General features: G+C 40.6%; 1 protein-coding gene and 1 pseudogene across 3 annotated transcripts in view; one reads left to right on the plus strand and one right to left on the minus strand.

Moving 5' to 3' along the window:
* KICS2 (KICSTOR subunit 2) overlaps nucleotides 1–9,915 on the plus strand; it is a gene marked incomplete at its 5' end in the record, with an annotated part of 29,127 nt that extends 19,212 nt beyond the window's left edge. Inside the window, one exon of one of the 2 annotated variants that reach the window (XM_082422854.1) lies at nucleotides 5,783–9,915. In XM_082422854.1, coding sequence (XP_082278980.1) covers nucleotides 5,783–6,599 — 817 coding nt within the window. In that variant the 3' untranslated portion in view covers nucleotides 6,600–9,915. The remainder of the gene's footprint in view (nucleotides 1–5,782) is intronic. The other variant, XM_082422855.1, reaches the window with a different exon arrangement.
* On the minus strand, nucleotides 7,336–10,017 carry LOC309642020 (small EDRK-rich factor 2 pseudogene; annotated as a pseudogene). Its single transcript has one exon. The product of its transcript is annotated as a small EDRK-rich factor 2 pseudogene (transcript).
* Between the last annotated feature and the right edge of the window lie 7,972 nt (nucleotides 10,018–17,989).

The following is a 17,989-nucleotide window of genomic DNA, read 5'->3' on the forward strand; positions in this document are numbered from 1 at the left end:
GAAAGTCCTTCCTGCCTATGTCATTTCTCAAATTCATTCAGCTTAAAATAGTCAGTATACCAAGATGCCATATTTTGGGGTAGCGTGTTCTGAACTTCATCAAGTTCTATCATGTGTCAATTAGCTGTTGCCACAATTATTTTGTGTAACAGACTACCCCCAGATCACACTTTTGGGCTTGCAGGTCTATTGGGAGTTGTCTGACGTAGGCTGGGCTTAACTGGGTAGCTCTGCTGAACACCGTTGGTCTCATTGGGCTTGGCTTATTGCTGTGAGTTTTGGGCTTGGTCAGCTACACGTGTGTTCGTTCTGAGCCCAAGGTTAGAGGGGAAGCAGCTACCCAGTGATGACGCCCAAGTGCCAAAGAACAAGCCCAATCAAGCTCATTTTAAGCCTTTGCTTGCATCAGATCTGTTAACATCCCTTTGGCCAAAGCAAGTCACATAGCCCGATCCATGGCCCAGGGGTGGGAAAGTACACTCTACCTCTGGTGGGAGAGGCCGCAAAATCACACAGCAAAGGGTGTGGAATCAGGGGTGGTTAAGAATTGGGGCCAGAAATTTAAGCTCTCATCTTCACGTGGCTAAATCCTACCTGTTTAAGCTTTATGACTCAACTGAAATCCTGTCTCCTCTATGGCCTGCACAATCTTTCAACCAAAAGGAATTGCTCCTTTTTCTAAACTGTTAGTTGATTTGTACCCCTCGTAAGAGATGTATTACTTCCTGCTTATATCCATTATAAATACCTCCTTCTACCAGGGGAGGTCCTGTAGGACAAACCTTTGGCTAATTCATCTTTATATCTTCAATGTAATTATATCTAAAAACTAGTAAAGTGATTGTTTTAAATGAGATTATGGATTTTTTAAATGTGAAATATACATAACAAAATTTACTTTTTTAACCATTTTTAAGTGTACAGTTTTTGTGGGTTTTTTTTTGATTTTTTAAAATTTTATTGTTTTGTTGTAATAAAACATACATAATATAAAATTTATCACCTTAACCATTTTAAGTGTGCAGTTGAGTGGTATTAAGTACATTCACAGTGTTGTGCAACCATCACCACCATCCATTTCCAGAATTTTTTTTTAATCATCCAAACAGAAACTCTGTACCCATTCAGCAATAACATCCTATTCTCCCCTCTACTCAGCCTCTGGTGACCTCTATTCTAATTTCTGTCCCTGTGAATTTGCCTCTTTGGTGTCTCTCATACAAGTGGAATCATGTGACATCAGTCCTCTTGTGTCAGGCTGATTTCACTTAGCATAATGTTTCCAAGGTTCATCCATGTTGTAGCATGCATCAGTACTTTGTGTTTTTTTTTTAATGGCTGCATAACATTTTGTGGCTTAAGTGTACAGTTGTGTGACATTCATATATTCACATTGTACTACAGTTTTATTTTTTTTAATTTTTTTTAACATCTTTATTGGAGTATAATTGCTTTACAGTGGTGTGTTAGTTTCTGCTTTATAACAAAGTGAATCAGTTATACATATACATATGTTCCCATATCTCTTCCCTCTTGCGTCTCCCTCCCTCCCACCCTCCCTATACAGTTTTATTTTTAATTGGGCTTCTGACTTCTCACATGCATGGGACCTGCATACTTGTTTTGGAAGGAACTCCTTGTTGGGGATTTGTGAAGGAGGGAGTGCGTGCTGGAGCTCCCTTCCTCTCTCTCTCTCTTTTTCTGTCTTTCTTTTTGGCTTTTTTTGGAGCAGATGTTCTCTGCAAATAGTTGTCAATTTATTCTGTATTCAGGCTCTTTCAAGCTTGCTGCCATAGCTGAGGTGTATGTTTTTGGATTACAACAATTTAACAGACCCCACTACGGTGTGAGATGTGAATAGGTATGAGGCACAGAGTGGGAATGGGAAAATGATACAACATAATGCTAATCTCAGAGTCTTGGCAGAATAACATTAGCGTGAATTTTTAGCTCTTCTTACGGATGAAAAGTAGCTTCGGCATTCACATTCATCCTAATAAATGTTGAACATTTAAACACTTTTCCGTATATGTATACGGAAGAGCTTGTGCAGAATTCTTTCTAAAGGTTTGTACAGAGAAGAGAATTCATATTCTTTCAAGGAGAACATTGGAAATAAATGATGATTTCCAGCTGGAAGCAGAAAAATCACATCGAGTATTGTTATTTGTGGTAGAATGAAACCATTTTCTTCTTATTAACAGGCTTACTGTGGTCATAGCTCCTTGGCAGATTTTCATGATATCCATGATTGTAGAATCTCGTGATACTTAAGGCTCATTAAGTGTCAAGTTGCCTGAAGGCTAAGGTGGTAGGAGCATTTCTCAGAATGCAAAGATTCTGAGACATGCTATAGTGTGTGTGTGTGTGTGTGTGTGTGTGTGTGTGTGTTAGGCTTTCTTTTTTTAAAAATTTATTTATTTATTTATTTATTTTTGGCTGTGCTTGGTGCCTGCCACTGTGCGGGCCCTCTCCAGCTGTGGCGAGCGGGGGGCCACTCCTCGCTGCGGTGCGTGGGCCTCGCATTGCGGCGCCTCCCCCCACCGCGGAGCAGGGGCTCCAGGCACACGGGCCTCAGTAGTTGTGGCTCATGGGCTCCAGGGCGCAGGCTCGTTAGCTGTGGCGCACGGGCTCAGCCGCTCCGCAGCACGTGGGATCCTCCCAGACCAGAGCTTGAACCCATGTCCCCCGCATTGGCAGGAGGACCCCCAACCACTGTGCCACCAGGGAAGTCCCGTGTTAGGCTTTCTTAACGTTTACTTCGAAGCATGTAATGTTTGAAGAGTCCAAATTAGTTAATTAATTGAGTACATGAGCTAGAGGATTTGAGATCTGGTTTATCTTTCTGATTCTTTGAGTGTATTCTTAGACTACACCTCCCACCCATGTTTTAGCTTCCCTATCTTGAAGGATGTTGATTGTAAAATACCAGTAATAGAAAAAAAAACAGTGTGTTATTTTTATGTGAATAACTACATCCTATTTATCACATGATAATCAGTTTCTATCATATAATATCCAACCTAGTTTGGGCTCTCTTAATCATAATCCCATTTGTTTAAATAGATTTTTAAAAACTCTAGATATACTTGTGATGATTTTTTTTTCCTAATTGTTTAATTGATAACCAGGATTTTCCTCTTCAACCAGGGCCAAAACAGATGTGTAAGAATCTTCCGTCTCATTGACAGTGAAGCAATTAAATTACATGGGCTCAGGCCTGTAAATCATCTCCCATGGTGCCTGGGGCACACGATATGCTTGGGAAATGCTAGATCTTGCCCACACCTTTAAAATGGGGTCACTTGCTAAGATAATTCCTGAAACCTCTGCAGATGCTTTGGAACTTGAGGAAGAGTGTAAGGGCTTCATGTAGGCTCCTTGAGAAGGAGGTACATCAGGCCAGGCAGACACTGAAACTCCCTGGGCATTTCTCAGAAGAAAAAGATGAGGAAGAAAGCTCTAAGTGGTCCATACAGAAAGGACTGTCCTCATCCAGTCCTTTGCCACACTTGATATTAGCCAAAAGGCTGAGAAGCGATAACCATCCCATCTCATCATTACAGAACTTCATTTAGGTCATAAACAACAGATTCAATGAGGCAGAAACTAGGATTCAAATCTTAACATAGTCAGTTACCACATTTACCGAGTTTCTACTCCGTGCTGCATGTTTGAGAGCTAAAGGAGCGAAGGAAGAACGTAGCTTTTACTTCCCCTCAGAAGGAGCTCAAAACAAGGGTGACCCTATGTCCCAGTTTGTCTGATAAGTTATACAATTAAGCTACAAAGGGGAAGACAGGTATTAAGAAACTAGAGGATATAATTAGAGGGCCTGACCTAGTCTGGAGGTGGACAAAGAAGACATTTTGAAGGAAGTGACTCTGAAGAGGAGACCTGAAGTAGCAGAAAGAAGTGTTGATGGAAAAGGCTCAGGCTCTCACTGGCCTCAGGGTCTTTGCACATGCCCTTTATCCCCTCTGCCTGGGAGAGAGGACCTTCCCACAGCCTGTCCCCTTCCCCCTCAATTTACTAGACAAGTGAAGTAGAAAATGTTTTACAAACAGCAGGTAGCAGTCCATGAGTCATAAAATTAAGTTAGTGAGTAGTAATCTAATTAAAATATATGTATTATTAAATATCAAGAGTACATTGTGCATAGTAAGGGTAAATGTGAAATTTTAAAATCTTTTATTTATTGGTGTATGCACTTCATCACAATATAAAGTGTATTTCTTACTGTAGATCATGGTCAAAATTTTTTAAAAACATTTTGTCTAGAACAAATAGAAATGAAATCGTGCTATTACCTTAACCTTCTCTGTGATACCATTGCATTTCTAGTTATTTAATGTATGGAGAAAGTGAGAAGAATGGGAATGTGGCTCAAGCTGAGGAGGGACCAGGTTATTCAAGGCCTCGCAAGCCTTTTTAAGGATTTTAGATTTTATCCTGAGATAAATGGAAAGTGGTTGAAGTATAAGATTTTTAAAATTTAGCCACGATTTTGTTTTTAACTGTGATTAAATATGAAAGGAATTTGAGAACTAGGAGTGAGTAAGGGCTTTCAGATAAATGTTCTAGTCCTTTATTTATTTATTTTATTTTTATTATTTTTTTATTTTTTAATGTTCTAGTCCTTTATTTTTTATTTTTTTAATGTTCTAGTCCTTAATTTTTTTATTTTTTATTTTTTAATTTTTTATTTTATTTTATTTAAATTTTTAAATTTGTTCTAGTCCTTTATTTTATTTTTTGGCTGTTTCATTGCTGCACGTGGTCTTTCTTTAGTTGTGGCGAGCCGGGGCTACTCTTCGTTGCAGTGCGTGGGCTTCTCATTGCGGTGGCTTCTCTTGTTGTAGAGCACGGGCTCTAAGCGCGTGGGCTTCAGTAGTTGTGGCATGCAGGCTCAGTAGTTCTGGCTCTTGGGCTCTAGAGCGCAGGCTCAGTAGTTGTGGTGCATGGGCTTAGTTGCTCCGTGGCATGTGGGATCTTCCTGGACCAGGGCTCGAACCTGTGTGCCCTGCATTGGCAGGTGGATTCTTAACTACTGTGCCACCAGGGAAGCTCTATTCCTTTAATAAACATTTATGGATTGGATACTGTTTCAGTTGGTTTATAGTCTCTACTCTCATCTGCAAAATAGGTTTCATAATACCTTTTGGAGTTACTGTGAACATTAAATAAGTTGATATGTGTTATGTACACATTTAAGAGATGTTTTAGTGACCTTTTCTTTGCCTGTTTAGGACCACACCCTGAAAATAGATTGCCTTGTTTTGTCATACAATTCCCAGAATAAATAAAATGAGTTAAGAAAGACTTATAGTGGGAATTCGCTGGTGGTCCAGTGGCTAAGACTCAGTGCTTTCACTGCCGTGGGCCCGGGTTTGATCACTGGTCAGGGAACTAAGATCCCACAAGCCGTGAGGTGCGGCCAAAAACAAACAAACAAAACAAAACAAAAAACCCCAAGAAAGACTTATAGCTAATTCAGTTTCTCTGTATTTGAACAGAAGGTAGTGGCTATTCTCATTTTTTGTTTTTTTTAACATCAGGCTATTTCCACGGGAGACTATGGTGCTGACATAATTCTGAGATGGCGAAATTATATCAGAATGACCTTTTAAATAAATCAACATGGAATCTTTCCATCTTTCCTTCCCCTGCCCCCAAACATAGTATTAGTCTGACCACATTGTTTGTGTTTTTTTGAGGATAGAAAGTGTCACTGCGGGGTCACATTTCCACTCATTTCTGTTAATTCCCCTTCCCCCTTTAGATTTCACCACCCCATCCTCAGTCCTCTGGAAAGCAGTTTCCAGCTGGAGGTCGACGTACTGAGTCATCTCCTGAAGGCCCAGGCTCAGGTCTCCGAGTGGAAGTTCCTCCCGTCTCTGGTTAACTTACACAGCGCTCACACCAAGCTGCAGACTTGGGGCCAGATCTTTGAAAAGCAACGGGAGACCAAGAAACATCTGTTTGGAGGGCAGTCCCAGAAGGCCATTCAGCCCCCACACCTTTTCCTTTGGCTGCTGAAACTCAAAAACATGCTTCTTGCCAAATTTAGCTTCTACTTTCACGAGGCACTGAGCCGACAAACGACTGCTTCAGAAATGAAAACGCTGACTGCAAAAGCCAACCCAGACCTCTTTGGAAAGATTTCCAGCTTCATCAGGAAATACGACGCTGCCAACGTGTCCTTAATCTTTGACAACCAGGGTTCCGAGAGCTTTCAGGGTCATGGCTACCACCACCCCCATTCCTACAGAGAGGCCCCAAAGGGCGTGGATCAGTATCCAGCCGTGGTATCTCTGCCCAGCGACAGGCCTGTCCTGCACTGGCCCAATGTCATCATGATCATGACAGACCGCACGTCCGACCTGAACAGCTTGGAGAAAGTGGTCCACTTCTATGATGACAAAGTTCAGAGCACCTACTTCCTTACCCGCCCAGAACCCCACTTTACCATTGTTGTCATTTTCGAGTCAAAGAAATCTGAAAGAGACTCCCACTTTATTTCCTTCCTTAGTGAGATCTCACTTGCCCTTAAGAACCCCAAGGTTTTTGCAAGTCTGAAACCTGGATCCAAAGGTTAGAAGGTGATTTGTGTGAAAGGTTTTCAAGACTGGAAATTGTGTTCTTAATTGCTCTAATGATCTACAGTGGTCTGTGATTAGAGTTTCCATCCACCTGTGCTACTTTCAGATCTAAATTAAAGACACATCCTCCCTAATTGTGTTGCACCCTTTATAAGCAATTAAGGCCAGCTGAATACATAGCCAAAGAGTAAGCTAGGTGATCATGGCTGCCGGTCTCCGTGGTACAGCAAGGTACTTTCGGCATTTTCTCCTTTTTTCCTGTATTTCATGTAGATTAATATTTATTGGCCTTTGATTTTTCTTTCCAGATGTTTTATATTATTCTAAACGTTGTGTTCCAGTACAATTTCAAACGCCCTCTCCTTTCCCCCTCTTTCTGGATGAATAATTGGGATACGATATTAAATGGCTTTTTTAGAATCAAGGACTGTTTTCTAGCTCATAAGTTAGCAAATTAACGTGAAACTTTAAGGTTTGTGATCAACAAATTAATATTTTTGATGCCAAAATTAGGGTCTTGGTGAGAAATTTCTATCAGTTTGTGAAAATGAAGGTGAATCAGAGTGGTAGCCTAGCATTTGTTTTGTTTTTGTTTTTTTTTTGGAATTACAAAGCTACTTTTAATACTTTGGGGTGAGCCCCACAGGAATAAAAAACACTGGGAAGGGGTAACCCCCTCACCCCCAGGAGTGGCCCAGGGGCAGAGAGGCTACCTGAGGGGAAGGAAGCACAAAAGGGACTCGCTGCAGACTCAGGGCAAAGGGAATGCCATCGGTGCTGGGACCTGTGAGCACTACAGGAGAAAACGCGAGCGTGGTGGGACCGGCTCCAGGCACACAGGCGAAGGGCAAGAGGGTTGGACACGAAGCCACAAAGCTACTTGGGTTCCTCCTTCTTCTCGTTTGCCTTTTTCTGCTTCTGCTGCATGATCACCGAGTCCCTCTGCTTGCGGGCGGCAGCAGAAAGCCCGTCATCTCGGCGCTTTCCCTTAACCGAGTCGCTCTGCTTTTTCATATTCTTCTGGCGGGCGAGCTCGCGCTGGTTGCGCTGGTTACCGCCACAGAGCGTCGGGGAGGGCCTTTGCCTGACGAGGTGGGGAGGTTCTCAAGAAGTGTCTCGGTGGGCAAAGGGTCGATTTCCGGGCTCCAAGTGTGAGGGTCGCTAAACAGCGCTCCTAGAGAAAGGTCTCGTTGGGGTAGCCAAAACGAGGTCAATGCCGAGGTTCGGCAGTCGTGTTTAGGATGGAAAAGGAGAAAAGGGCAAGAGGAGGGGGGGGGTCTCAGTGCTCACGGGTCATGGCGACGGCAGCGGCTCCTAGCATTTGGTTTTTAACAATTCCAAAGATACTCATGGCAACTTTAATAGCCATGGTTTCTGTTGAGGTGATCTACACACCTAGCTGCGTTTGCTTTTACCCTTATAAAGTTTCGATTTTTCACTCTGTTTTAAAGTTAGCGTAATCCATTAAGTGGGGTTTCTTCCTTCTTCAGAGTATAATCTGCTTGGCTCTCTGTCTTTCACCTTTCTGCTGAAATGTATGTTCACGTTTGGCTCTATTGCCTGGTTATTTTTAGGCTGAAAAAACAGGCAGTCTTGGTTTTTCAGCCACTTTTACGCAACTTAGCCTACTTTTATAAAATCAAAATGGAGGTCTTGATACCTTTTACTTGGTAAAACTCAATTGTGCTTTCAAAAGACCTCTTCGTAGTTGAGCCATCAACCCCGCAGTTAAGCACATCTGAACTTGGGTTTCATGGCTGTCTTCCTCCACATTATTTTTAGAAGCAGTGTTACATCTTAACACATGCTTCCTTAACACTTTCCTTCAGTAGGTGTTCATGGGGAAGGAGACGGGTCAGTGAAACCATAATGGGCTGTGGAGACCTTCACTTCTAGGTTATTGATTCAGAATAAAAATAAGCCACAAAGAGTAATTGAGTTGTAACTATTTGATAGTTCCTTCAAAGCTTGTGTGCAGCGTAATGATCAGAGCAGTCCTGTTTTTCATGATTGGACGGAGCCACTGTTTTTACTGGGAGGCCACAGCAGGCAAGCTGGCAACATTGGCAGAGGCCGGAGAGCCCCTTTGAGCCCATGTAGGAGGCCTGCCCACTCAGCCTGGACTCCCTGGTGCAAGAACCCACTGGCCTGTTTTCTGGGGAGAACATGTGTTTTTCTTTTCTTTCTTTTTCCTTTTTTTTTTTTTTTAAAGTCATATGATTTGTAAAAAGCCAGTTTGCTTTTAAATAGAAAGTAGTGATTTACCTCTGCATTTTATTCACTCAGGTTCTGTGAAAATCTGGACCGATTTTACAACATTGAACTTACATAAAAAATTGAAAACAATTGGAACTAAAAAGTCAAGTCATTTTTCCTCCCTTTCGTGTTTTGCTGAGAAGCTGAAAAATATTCCTTGGTGTTCATGTATTTTTTTTCCCTAGGTAAAACCACCATTAGCCTTAATGATATGGTCTCCCGTGTACCTAAAAGAAATATGCTTCAGTGGAACGTGGAGGCAAGTGTAAATAAAACATATATACGATACTTAAATAATTAGTCCTCGCCTAGAACATATTTGAATTGTATATTTATTTTTAAACATATTTTGGTTCAGGCCAAGAAACAAAGTCATTTTACTCTGAGATTTGTCCTTTAAAATCAGTAATGAAATGATCTATAAAGTCTGTGCTTTGCTAATTGGAAGAGTACATCCTCATATTTTCTGCAGACTGCTTGCTTTGAAATATGTTTCTAAACCACAACTTGATCGATGTTTATGGGTAACCAGGAGTGTAGTGAACACTTGTTTGCCAACAAGGTCATCAAGGAGTGTTCATTTCAGGATGCTGTTTGGACACCGGGTAAATTTTACGACTTTGTCCTTTGGGTCCAACCTGGTGTCTGACTATGTCATTTTAGGGAGTGTGTGACAATAAAGCTGAATTCTTAACTGAGGAGCCAATACCCTTTATATAATCGCTTTGTATGTTTGGACATACTGGAGAAAATTTACTTTCAAGAAAGAAAATATTTGGTATTTTCAACCTCACTCCCAGTAATCAGTCAGGTGATCGTCAAAATAAGTTCACCCTTTGATCTAACAGCAAACTTGCAATTTTCTTTGGCAAGTCAGCCTCTGAGCTCGACTTCCTTATCTGTAAAATGGGGATAAGGAAACGTGGGCTGTCTTTTTCAAAGGATGTGTAAGAATGGAGTGACATCACGCATGTAAAAAAAAAAAAAAGGCTTTGCAAACTTACTTGAGTTTGAATGCTGTTTTAATAAAAGATGGACCACTCTTTCTTTAAACTCAGCACCTCTCCTGTTCTTGTCTTTCTCTTCAGATTGGTGGCAAACCTGTGCTTAGTCGTTAAGTTTGAACGGTACTTAAAGAACTCGTTTAGCAGAGGAGGCAGATAAATGTCTAACCAACCCACCCACTCTACTTATTTTAGAATCTTTGTGGGTCTTCGTTCCCAAATTTTTATGATTGATGGTAGCATCATTTTACTTCTTCTGTTTTCCTACTGATTTTTTTTGGTCTGATTGCTCTATCAGTTACTGAGAGGGGTGTATTAAAATCTCCAATTGTGACTGTGGATTTCTTTATTTCTGTCGGTTTTTTGCATTTTGTATGTTGAAGCCCTTTTATTAGGCCCATATGCATTTATAGTTTTTCTGTCTTTCTCATGTATTAACCATTTTATCATTATGAAGTTTCCCACTTTATTTCCATTACTACTCCTTGCTTTGAAGTCCTTTTTCCCTCATATTTTTATGACCATTTCAGCTTGCTTATGTTTCCTGTTTGCATGGTATGTCTTTTTCCATCCTCTCACTTTTCATTTATTTGTATCTTTGTTTTTAAAGTGTCTGTAGTGAGAACTAAAGAGAGAAGACTGATTAAAAAGAGCAGTAACCAACTCTGTGCTCGCCAGTCTGACAATCTCTGCCTTTTGATTGAAATGTTTAGTTCATTTCTCCTATGAAGTTTTCACAGTCAGGGTTTTGCTGATGGTATCCTCAAACCATCATTTAACATGTTTTCTATTCTCTTTTTTCCCCTTTATATTGGGAGTTAGATCAAGATGTTTGGTCAGATTCAATATTTTATTTTCTTCCCTCCCTCCTTCCCTCCTTCCCTCCTTCCCTCCTTCCCTCCTTCCCTCCTTCCCTCCTTCCCTCCTTCCCTCCTTCCCTCCTTCCCTCCTTCCCTCCTTCCCTCCTTCCCTCCTTCCCTCCTTCCTTCCTTCCTTTTTGGTAACAAGTGTTGTGTGTTTTATTAGGCGGCTAATACCTGGCATTACTAAATCAGTTTTATCACTAGAGGTTACAAAACGGTGATATTCTAATTATATCATTCCATTTATTAGACAGAAACGTTCTACAAAGAGGAACTTCACCTCCAACTGTTTGGTTACCTTGAAGAACAGTTCATATAGGAATGGCTGGATAAATGCTTTATTGTTTTGCCAGTTTTTAAAATAATGAGTTAGTTGTATAGTATCTTCCAGAGACTGGGGAGTTTTTAAAGAAGTGTATAAGAATTTATAAGGATTTCTGCCTTCTCCGAACTCTTAGGTTTAACCCCGAATTTGAAACAAAGCAGCCATTTTTTCCCCTTGTCATAGACACTTTTATATAAATATTACGACCTTCCCTTATTTCTTCCTCATGGTTGATTTTCTCTCTCGATTACTGTTAACTCTTTTCCTCTGCTTTTTTCCTCCCTCACTCCCTCTCTTCTTTAATTTCCAGTACCTTCCAGCAATTCCACTTTAGCCACTGAAATTTTTCCCATGCCTTAGGGAGGCAGGACATACCCCAGTGGTCTCTGACCCAATTTTGGAAAGCAGCATCTGAAAGTATTTATTTTGATTGTTTTTACAACTAGTAAGTTTTTTTTCAGGCAGTTGCAAAGGAATCCATAGAGGGGAAAAGTTCAGTTATTGACACTAATGGGGTGACCACAAAAAGCCCAACCACTTCATGAGCACACAAGACATTTAGCCAACTACAGCCAAGCAGTGCTGTATGTATCTAGTAGATTATTCGACACGAAAAGCTACTCAGAACTAAAATCTTTCCGAGTGTATTTTCACTATAATTTTTTACTATTAAGTAGATCATTCTTAGTCTGTTTTCAATAATTCGTCTGTATAAAAACATTACATTAACTTCTGATTTTGTTTTTCCTTTAAGTAAAAGTTTAAGAAAATAGATTCTTTTTTTCCCCATCTAAGTGAGAAAGAAACAACATACCATGTGACTTCCCAAGAAAGCCCTGTAGGTGGAGTTTAGCAATTCCCCCTCTACTTTTTCTACCAATGCAATTATTTCATGGCCTTTTGCCTGAATAATTCTAAGCTGCTTCTCTAGAGGAAATGAGTCAGAAGAAATAGGCTTGACGTGCACTTCTGCCTTTGGAGACTTCTCTTGATATCTTGTAAATCCATGAGGCTTCATTAAATGCAAGTATTTTGACTTGTCTGCATATTTTTTCAATCTGCTTTTGATAATAAAATCTGTTTCTGGGATACTTTAAATTTAAAACCCTATGGTATGTGTAAAATATCAATGCTAGAAATTGGAGAGATGCAAGTGGGTTCTGCTTTCTGTAGCCCCTACCTAATGTCAGCACCTGGGGGCAGGATTCTGGGTGGCGGTAGAACTCAGGGAGGGGGCATGAGAGGCAACTGTGTTGAGGTACATTCTGAAAGAGGACTGCTTAGCTGTGCAGTGGCAACAGCAGGAACATGTAGGATGGCACTTGACATTGATCTAGCAGAGGAATATAGTCATTGGGACTTTGGCTAACTTTGTCCCGAGGGGACTTTTGCAGGTCTTAAAAACTGTAGAGTAATTCCAAAATTCAGTTAAATTTGAAAATCTGATGCCTCATTTGATCTGAGATTTATAAGGACTCAGCTGATCAAACTTCTAGATTAGGTCTAGACTCATTTCATTTTTGATGTGTCAAGATCTGGCAGCTGTAGGACACCCCCTCACTCCAGAGCTATCCTGGTTTCAGTCACTCCAGGCTAGGCCAATAGAGCAATTGATCCCCAAAGCAGAAGCAGATAGAGGATATGAATGACTCCTTTCTAGTATTCAACATGTATTCATTTAACAACTATTAAACATCAGCTATGCCAAGGATGGTGATACAACAGTCAACCATGGCATACATGGGGCCTGCTCGGTTAGTGCTGGTAGTGAGCTGAGCCCGCTCCGACCACCCAGGCAGGCCAAGAGCTGAGGGGGTTGTAAGCAGGAAGGCAGTGAGTAGTCGTCAAACTTGTTTTACTCGTATACCTCCCTACCAATTTTAGAAAAACCATGATACCTCGATGGATTTTTTTTTTTTTTAAATCCGAAATCCTCATCATTACATTTAAATGTCTCAAATGATGCACTTTATCATGCATTGTAGATACTGACATTTAAAATACTATGTTAATTGTTCTTTTAAATGCATCCAGTGAAATCTTGGTATAGTAGAGACTTGGTAGCTACCATTTTCCATGTTTAAAAATGTCTTAATAAGCTTTGTAACAGTTGGAAATATTATATTGCTCCCTGAACTCCGTTCTACTTGTCCCATAGAATCTTATTCTAATATGATTTTTTCCTTAAAAGTCTTATTGATCACGCTATTAAATACTTCTCACATATTATATACATAAGTGCTCTTTCTGTTACCATAAGGCTCTGAGTCTAATGACCAAATGACTTACATATGAGAAATGTTATTTGAACATTTTATTTGAAATATCTCTTTCAATGAAATGAGTAGGTACCGTGTTTATGGTGACTTGGTTAATGAAATAGGTTGTCTAAATGTTCCTTCGATGGGCAGAGATCTTTACACCCTTCAGTAATACCTCATGTTAAGAACTGTGAAGGGTCTGATATTTTACAAGTTACCCTGCCATCGTTTCATGGATGCTGGCAGAACACAGGAGAAATTACAGCAGGAGCAGTAGCCGGAATATCACCATTTTTGCACTGGTTTTCTGAGCCCCAATTCCCGCAGGGCCCATGTGGATGGGCCCAGATGGATGCCTGCTCATGCAATAGGTTGCATTTCAGGAGAGAATTCTGACCTTAGGAAACCCAAGTCTTTTTAATGGTCAATAAGCATGACTTCCGCTTGCCCAAGTGAGACATTGTTATTCTGGACAGTAAATGTATTAGTTTCCTAGGGCGGCCTTTACATAGTACCACAAATCGGGTGGTTTAAAAAACAACAGAAATTTATTGTCTCTCAGTTCTGAAGGCTACATGTCTGAAATCAAGATGGTGGCAGGGCTGTCTTCCCTCTGAAACCCGTAGGGGAATCCTTCCTTGCCTTCCTAGCTTCTGGTGGTTTGCTAGCAATCTCTAGTATTCCTTGGCTTATAGCTGCACAACTCCAGTTTCTTCCTTCGTCATCACATGGCGTTCTCTCTGTGTGTCTCTGTCTTCACATAGCTGTCTTCTTATAAGGACACGAGTCATATAGGACTAGGGGCCCGCCCTACTGCAGTATGACTTCATCTTAACTAATTACATCTGCAACGACCCTGTTTCCAAATAAAGTCACATCCCGAGGTACTGGGGATAAGGACTTCAAAATCTTTTTGTGGGGAGGGACATAATTCAACCCATAACAGTAAACATGTCTGCTTTTTAGATAAAGGGAGCATCCTGTGTTCCAAGGATACTCACCAGGACACAAACATCCTTGAAAGATAGTCCAGAATTAAGGGCAGTTAGTGCCTCTCTCTCAAGAGCTACAGAAACATGAAAAGCTCATGGAAAATCTTCTAATATACCACGTAAACTTATGGGTGAGAAGTGAGTTTGCTTTTACATAGGAAAAGAGCAGTTATTAAAGGAGAAACTAGAAAGAAGCAGCTTAATCTCTGTGAAGGTGCCTTATGATAGGTTATTTGGGGAAAAGAGTTTATACAGAAGTTGAGGGTCTGAAATTGATTTCCTGGAAATGACCCCTATCCTCATATCTCTCGGGAAATATTCACATACCCCAAATGGTAGAGTCCCAGTCTGAAGATCACTATTATAAGAGATGTGGAGGTGTATCTGGGCTGTGAGTAGCCACAACCAGTACAACTTTAAAGTGTTCTTGGTGTTGTGATGCCTCCTTCCATTTTCCTGAACTTTGAGAGATGTCTTTGCTAAAGGTTGCAGCTGGGCTGAGCAGTGTCATCAGAGAATTAAAAGAAGAGTCTCTGCATTTGCTTAGGGAGAAGCAGATCAGGAGTGGGCAGCAGTAGCTGGAGGGAGATTGACTCCAGAAATTGTAAGAGGTGGTTTGCAGCAGAGCAGTGGATAACCTGTGCAGATACAGCATGGATTGATGAGGAGCAGACCTGTGGCTAAGGCCACAGACACCTGGGGTGGGGTCCTGATTCCCAGAAACAGCAAGGAAAGGAATTTATCAAGACCCTGGAATTCCTGCAGTTATGCAGGATGGGGAGTTGAAGTTTTCTTAAAATGGGTATTAATAAATCCATGCGACCTCATTTAACACTCCTGTTGACATAGTCTGGGCATGCTGGTTAAACTTTCTGACCCAATTGTATATGGCTAAATTGATGTGGAAGCATACAATTCCTCAGTAAATCATTAATGCAGACACAATGACTTATTTGCATAATTTTTTCAACTGTGCTTTTCAATAACAAGGCCAGTTTCTGAGACATGTGTTTGTAACCATCTGGCTTAGCAAGTACAGTTGTCCTTGGAAAGCTTGAGAAGGCGATTCTTTACATATTTTTTTAAACATTAGTTTTAAAACCAGCACAAATCTCCGGGAGCAATAATGTTTCATTTTATCAAAGTTGAGTCTCTGCGGTCTTGCTTCTTTTTAAAGGGATGGATGATTTTGAGGAAAAAAAAAAGTTTCATGTCTGTGTTCTCAAGGAATTAACTTCCAAGGAAGTAGGACCTACAGCAGCTAAAGATACCCAGCTTCAAAAAAAATTGTACTGATTGTCAAACTGCAACTACCTGCAAGTGAGACTTGTAACAATATAGAAAAATTGTCAACCAGTTAGCTGCCAATAATTAAATTCTTCTTGGGGAAAGTATTAAATGCTTGGAAGAAATAATACTACTTTGAGAAGATTAGAGTAGAATTGGTCTGGTTACCTGCAGGGCTTTCCTTTTGCTTCCATGGGGGAAGAACTGGGATGGACCAGGGAGGGGAGAAAAAGGATTGCCCTGCCTCAAAGAATCAAATACACCCTTAGATGCACCACTGCAGAGCAGCAAAAAAATGCCTAAGGGGAGGTCTTTCAGGGCGTTCATTGAGAGGTTGCACTGTGATCCTCTCTTTCTTTCCCTTATGAAACCTTCAGTAACTTGAGTAGAGTTTTTGAGGGGTTAGGAAGGAGAAGGACTTCCAAGGAAGGAAAAAGAACATCTGACATCTGAGTTACATGTTAGTCTGGGCAGTATTTTCCTTTTTCCTCCTTCTGTTCCTTAAGTTATAGGAAGAAAGGAACAGCAAGTTGTCCTTTCCTTAACAACAAAGACCTGTTAATTGTATATCTGATCAGGGCTTGCTGACTCATCAGATGGTGATGGTGACTTACATCTGTCATTCATATATATTGATTACATAGGAAGGCGATGATGGCAAAAAAAAAAAAAAAAAGCAAAATGTAATCAGTCTGTTATTTTCCAGCTTGATTGAGGTATATTTGACAAAAAGCTTTATTAAGCTTCCTGCGAAAACCGTGACCTCATGTGACCTTCCTGCGAAAACTAACATGACCTCACAAAGTTAGTTCGTTTTAATGAAGGAAAAAACCCCAACTATTTTCAAGGCTTTTATTTCCCTATTCCATTCTGCGTGCCTAACTCTTAAATTTCCTAATATCTTGGATTCTTCTGCTTATTTGTTATCACTTCATATACAGTACGTTGAAAGCACCTTTTGTCTTAATTACCTGGAGTTAAATGTTTAGTGAGTATCAAAAAATGTGTGATATTAGTCAATTCTGTAGGTTCCTAATAACGTTGGTATTATGGGTTTTGAGGGTTTTTTTGGAGCTGGTAGGTTTCTGTTAAATTTTGGGGAGATCTCTTTGGTGTCTGAACTTTCTAGAAAGGCTCTATCAAACGCAGCATAATTGCAAAATCTTTCATTTGGCAGCAAGAAGACTGGGAATGAAAGTAACTTGGAACTAGCTAGTAGAGGGCAACAGCTCCTGAGCTGAGGCTTTTGTTTCTGTCCTGGCACAATCGGTGCAGTGTGTCTTCTTTGGACAGTGGAAAGCTGAGCAGTGCAGGCGTTATTACAAAAATGACCATTTTTAGTGTTAAAAGTTGGGGCTTTAATGACTGCTCTTGTAGAGACAGGTATTCAGGCAAGATTTGGTTTAAGAGATGAGTCAGAAACTCTAGTGTCATCTTCATTGAATTTTGACCAAGAAATTCCAAACTCTTTTCTCATCTGGTGACTGTGCGGTGAGCATCTACTGACTCAGAACCATTCACCAATGACTGGAATCTTGCTGCTGCATCGTTACTGAGACTTTTTTGGTTTGTTCCGAGACTTGTGCCTCCTCCCAAAACCATCGGATGAGAGGGCTTCCCTTGCTTGGAGTGCTTCTTAGAAGGATGACTAGGGAGTATTTCTTAGCATTTTTGGAGGGGGAAAGAGGGTCACATACCCTTTGAGTTTGTACTGAAAGTACATACTTCCTCCCAGAAAAATGTCCGTGACCACAAACAAAATTTGCTTTTGTAATGTCAAGGGTTCACGGAAACTCCTGTAGGTCCATGTGCCCTCAGGATAAAAATCTCTGTTGGGAAAAGCTCTTGAAAGATTTTGCAATTATGCTGCTTTTGGTAGAGGCTTTCTAGAGAGTTCAGACACCAAAGAGATCAAAAAAAAATTTATCTGAAACATACCAGCTCCAAATAAGTTATTCAGGAGGTGCAATATGTCTTGAAGGTTAGTACCTTTGTACTAGTACCTTAGTACGTTAAATAAATACTGTAGTGCCATTAAATAAATACTGAATGTTTTCACCTGGATATCCTGTAGGCAACTTAGCACTTTCCTTTCCCAAACTTGCTCTACTTGGCTTCCCTGATTTTCTTGGTATGACTTCTGTTCCAGTGACCCTCACTTTAAACTGTGGGGTCATCTTTGATTCCTCTCAGTCATACTCAACGTTAAATCTTCAGAGCACTTTCACATTCAATTCCTTTTTCCATTTTCATTGACACCCTCTTCACTTTGGGCTTTTACTAGTCAAGCCTGGATTAGAAATTTAGTCTCTCACCTCTGTTTCTTTGTATTCCAGTCCATCCTTCTTACCTTTACCAGGCAATTATTTTAAAACTCTGGTTTGATTGGGTTTCTCCTG

Source organism: Balaenoptera physalus (genome assembly GCF_965194825.1).
Source record: "Balaenoptera physalus genome assembly, chromosome: 13".
NCBI classification, from domain to species: domain Eukaryota; kingdom Metazoa; phylum Chordata; class Mammalia; order Artiodactyla; family Balaenopteridae; genus Balaenoptera; species Balaenoptera physalus.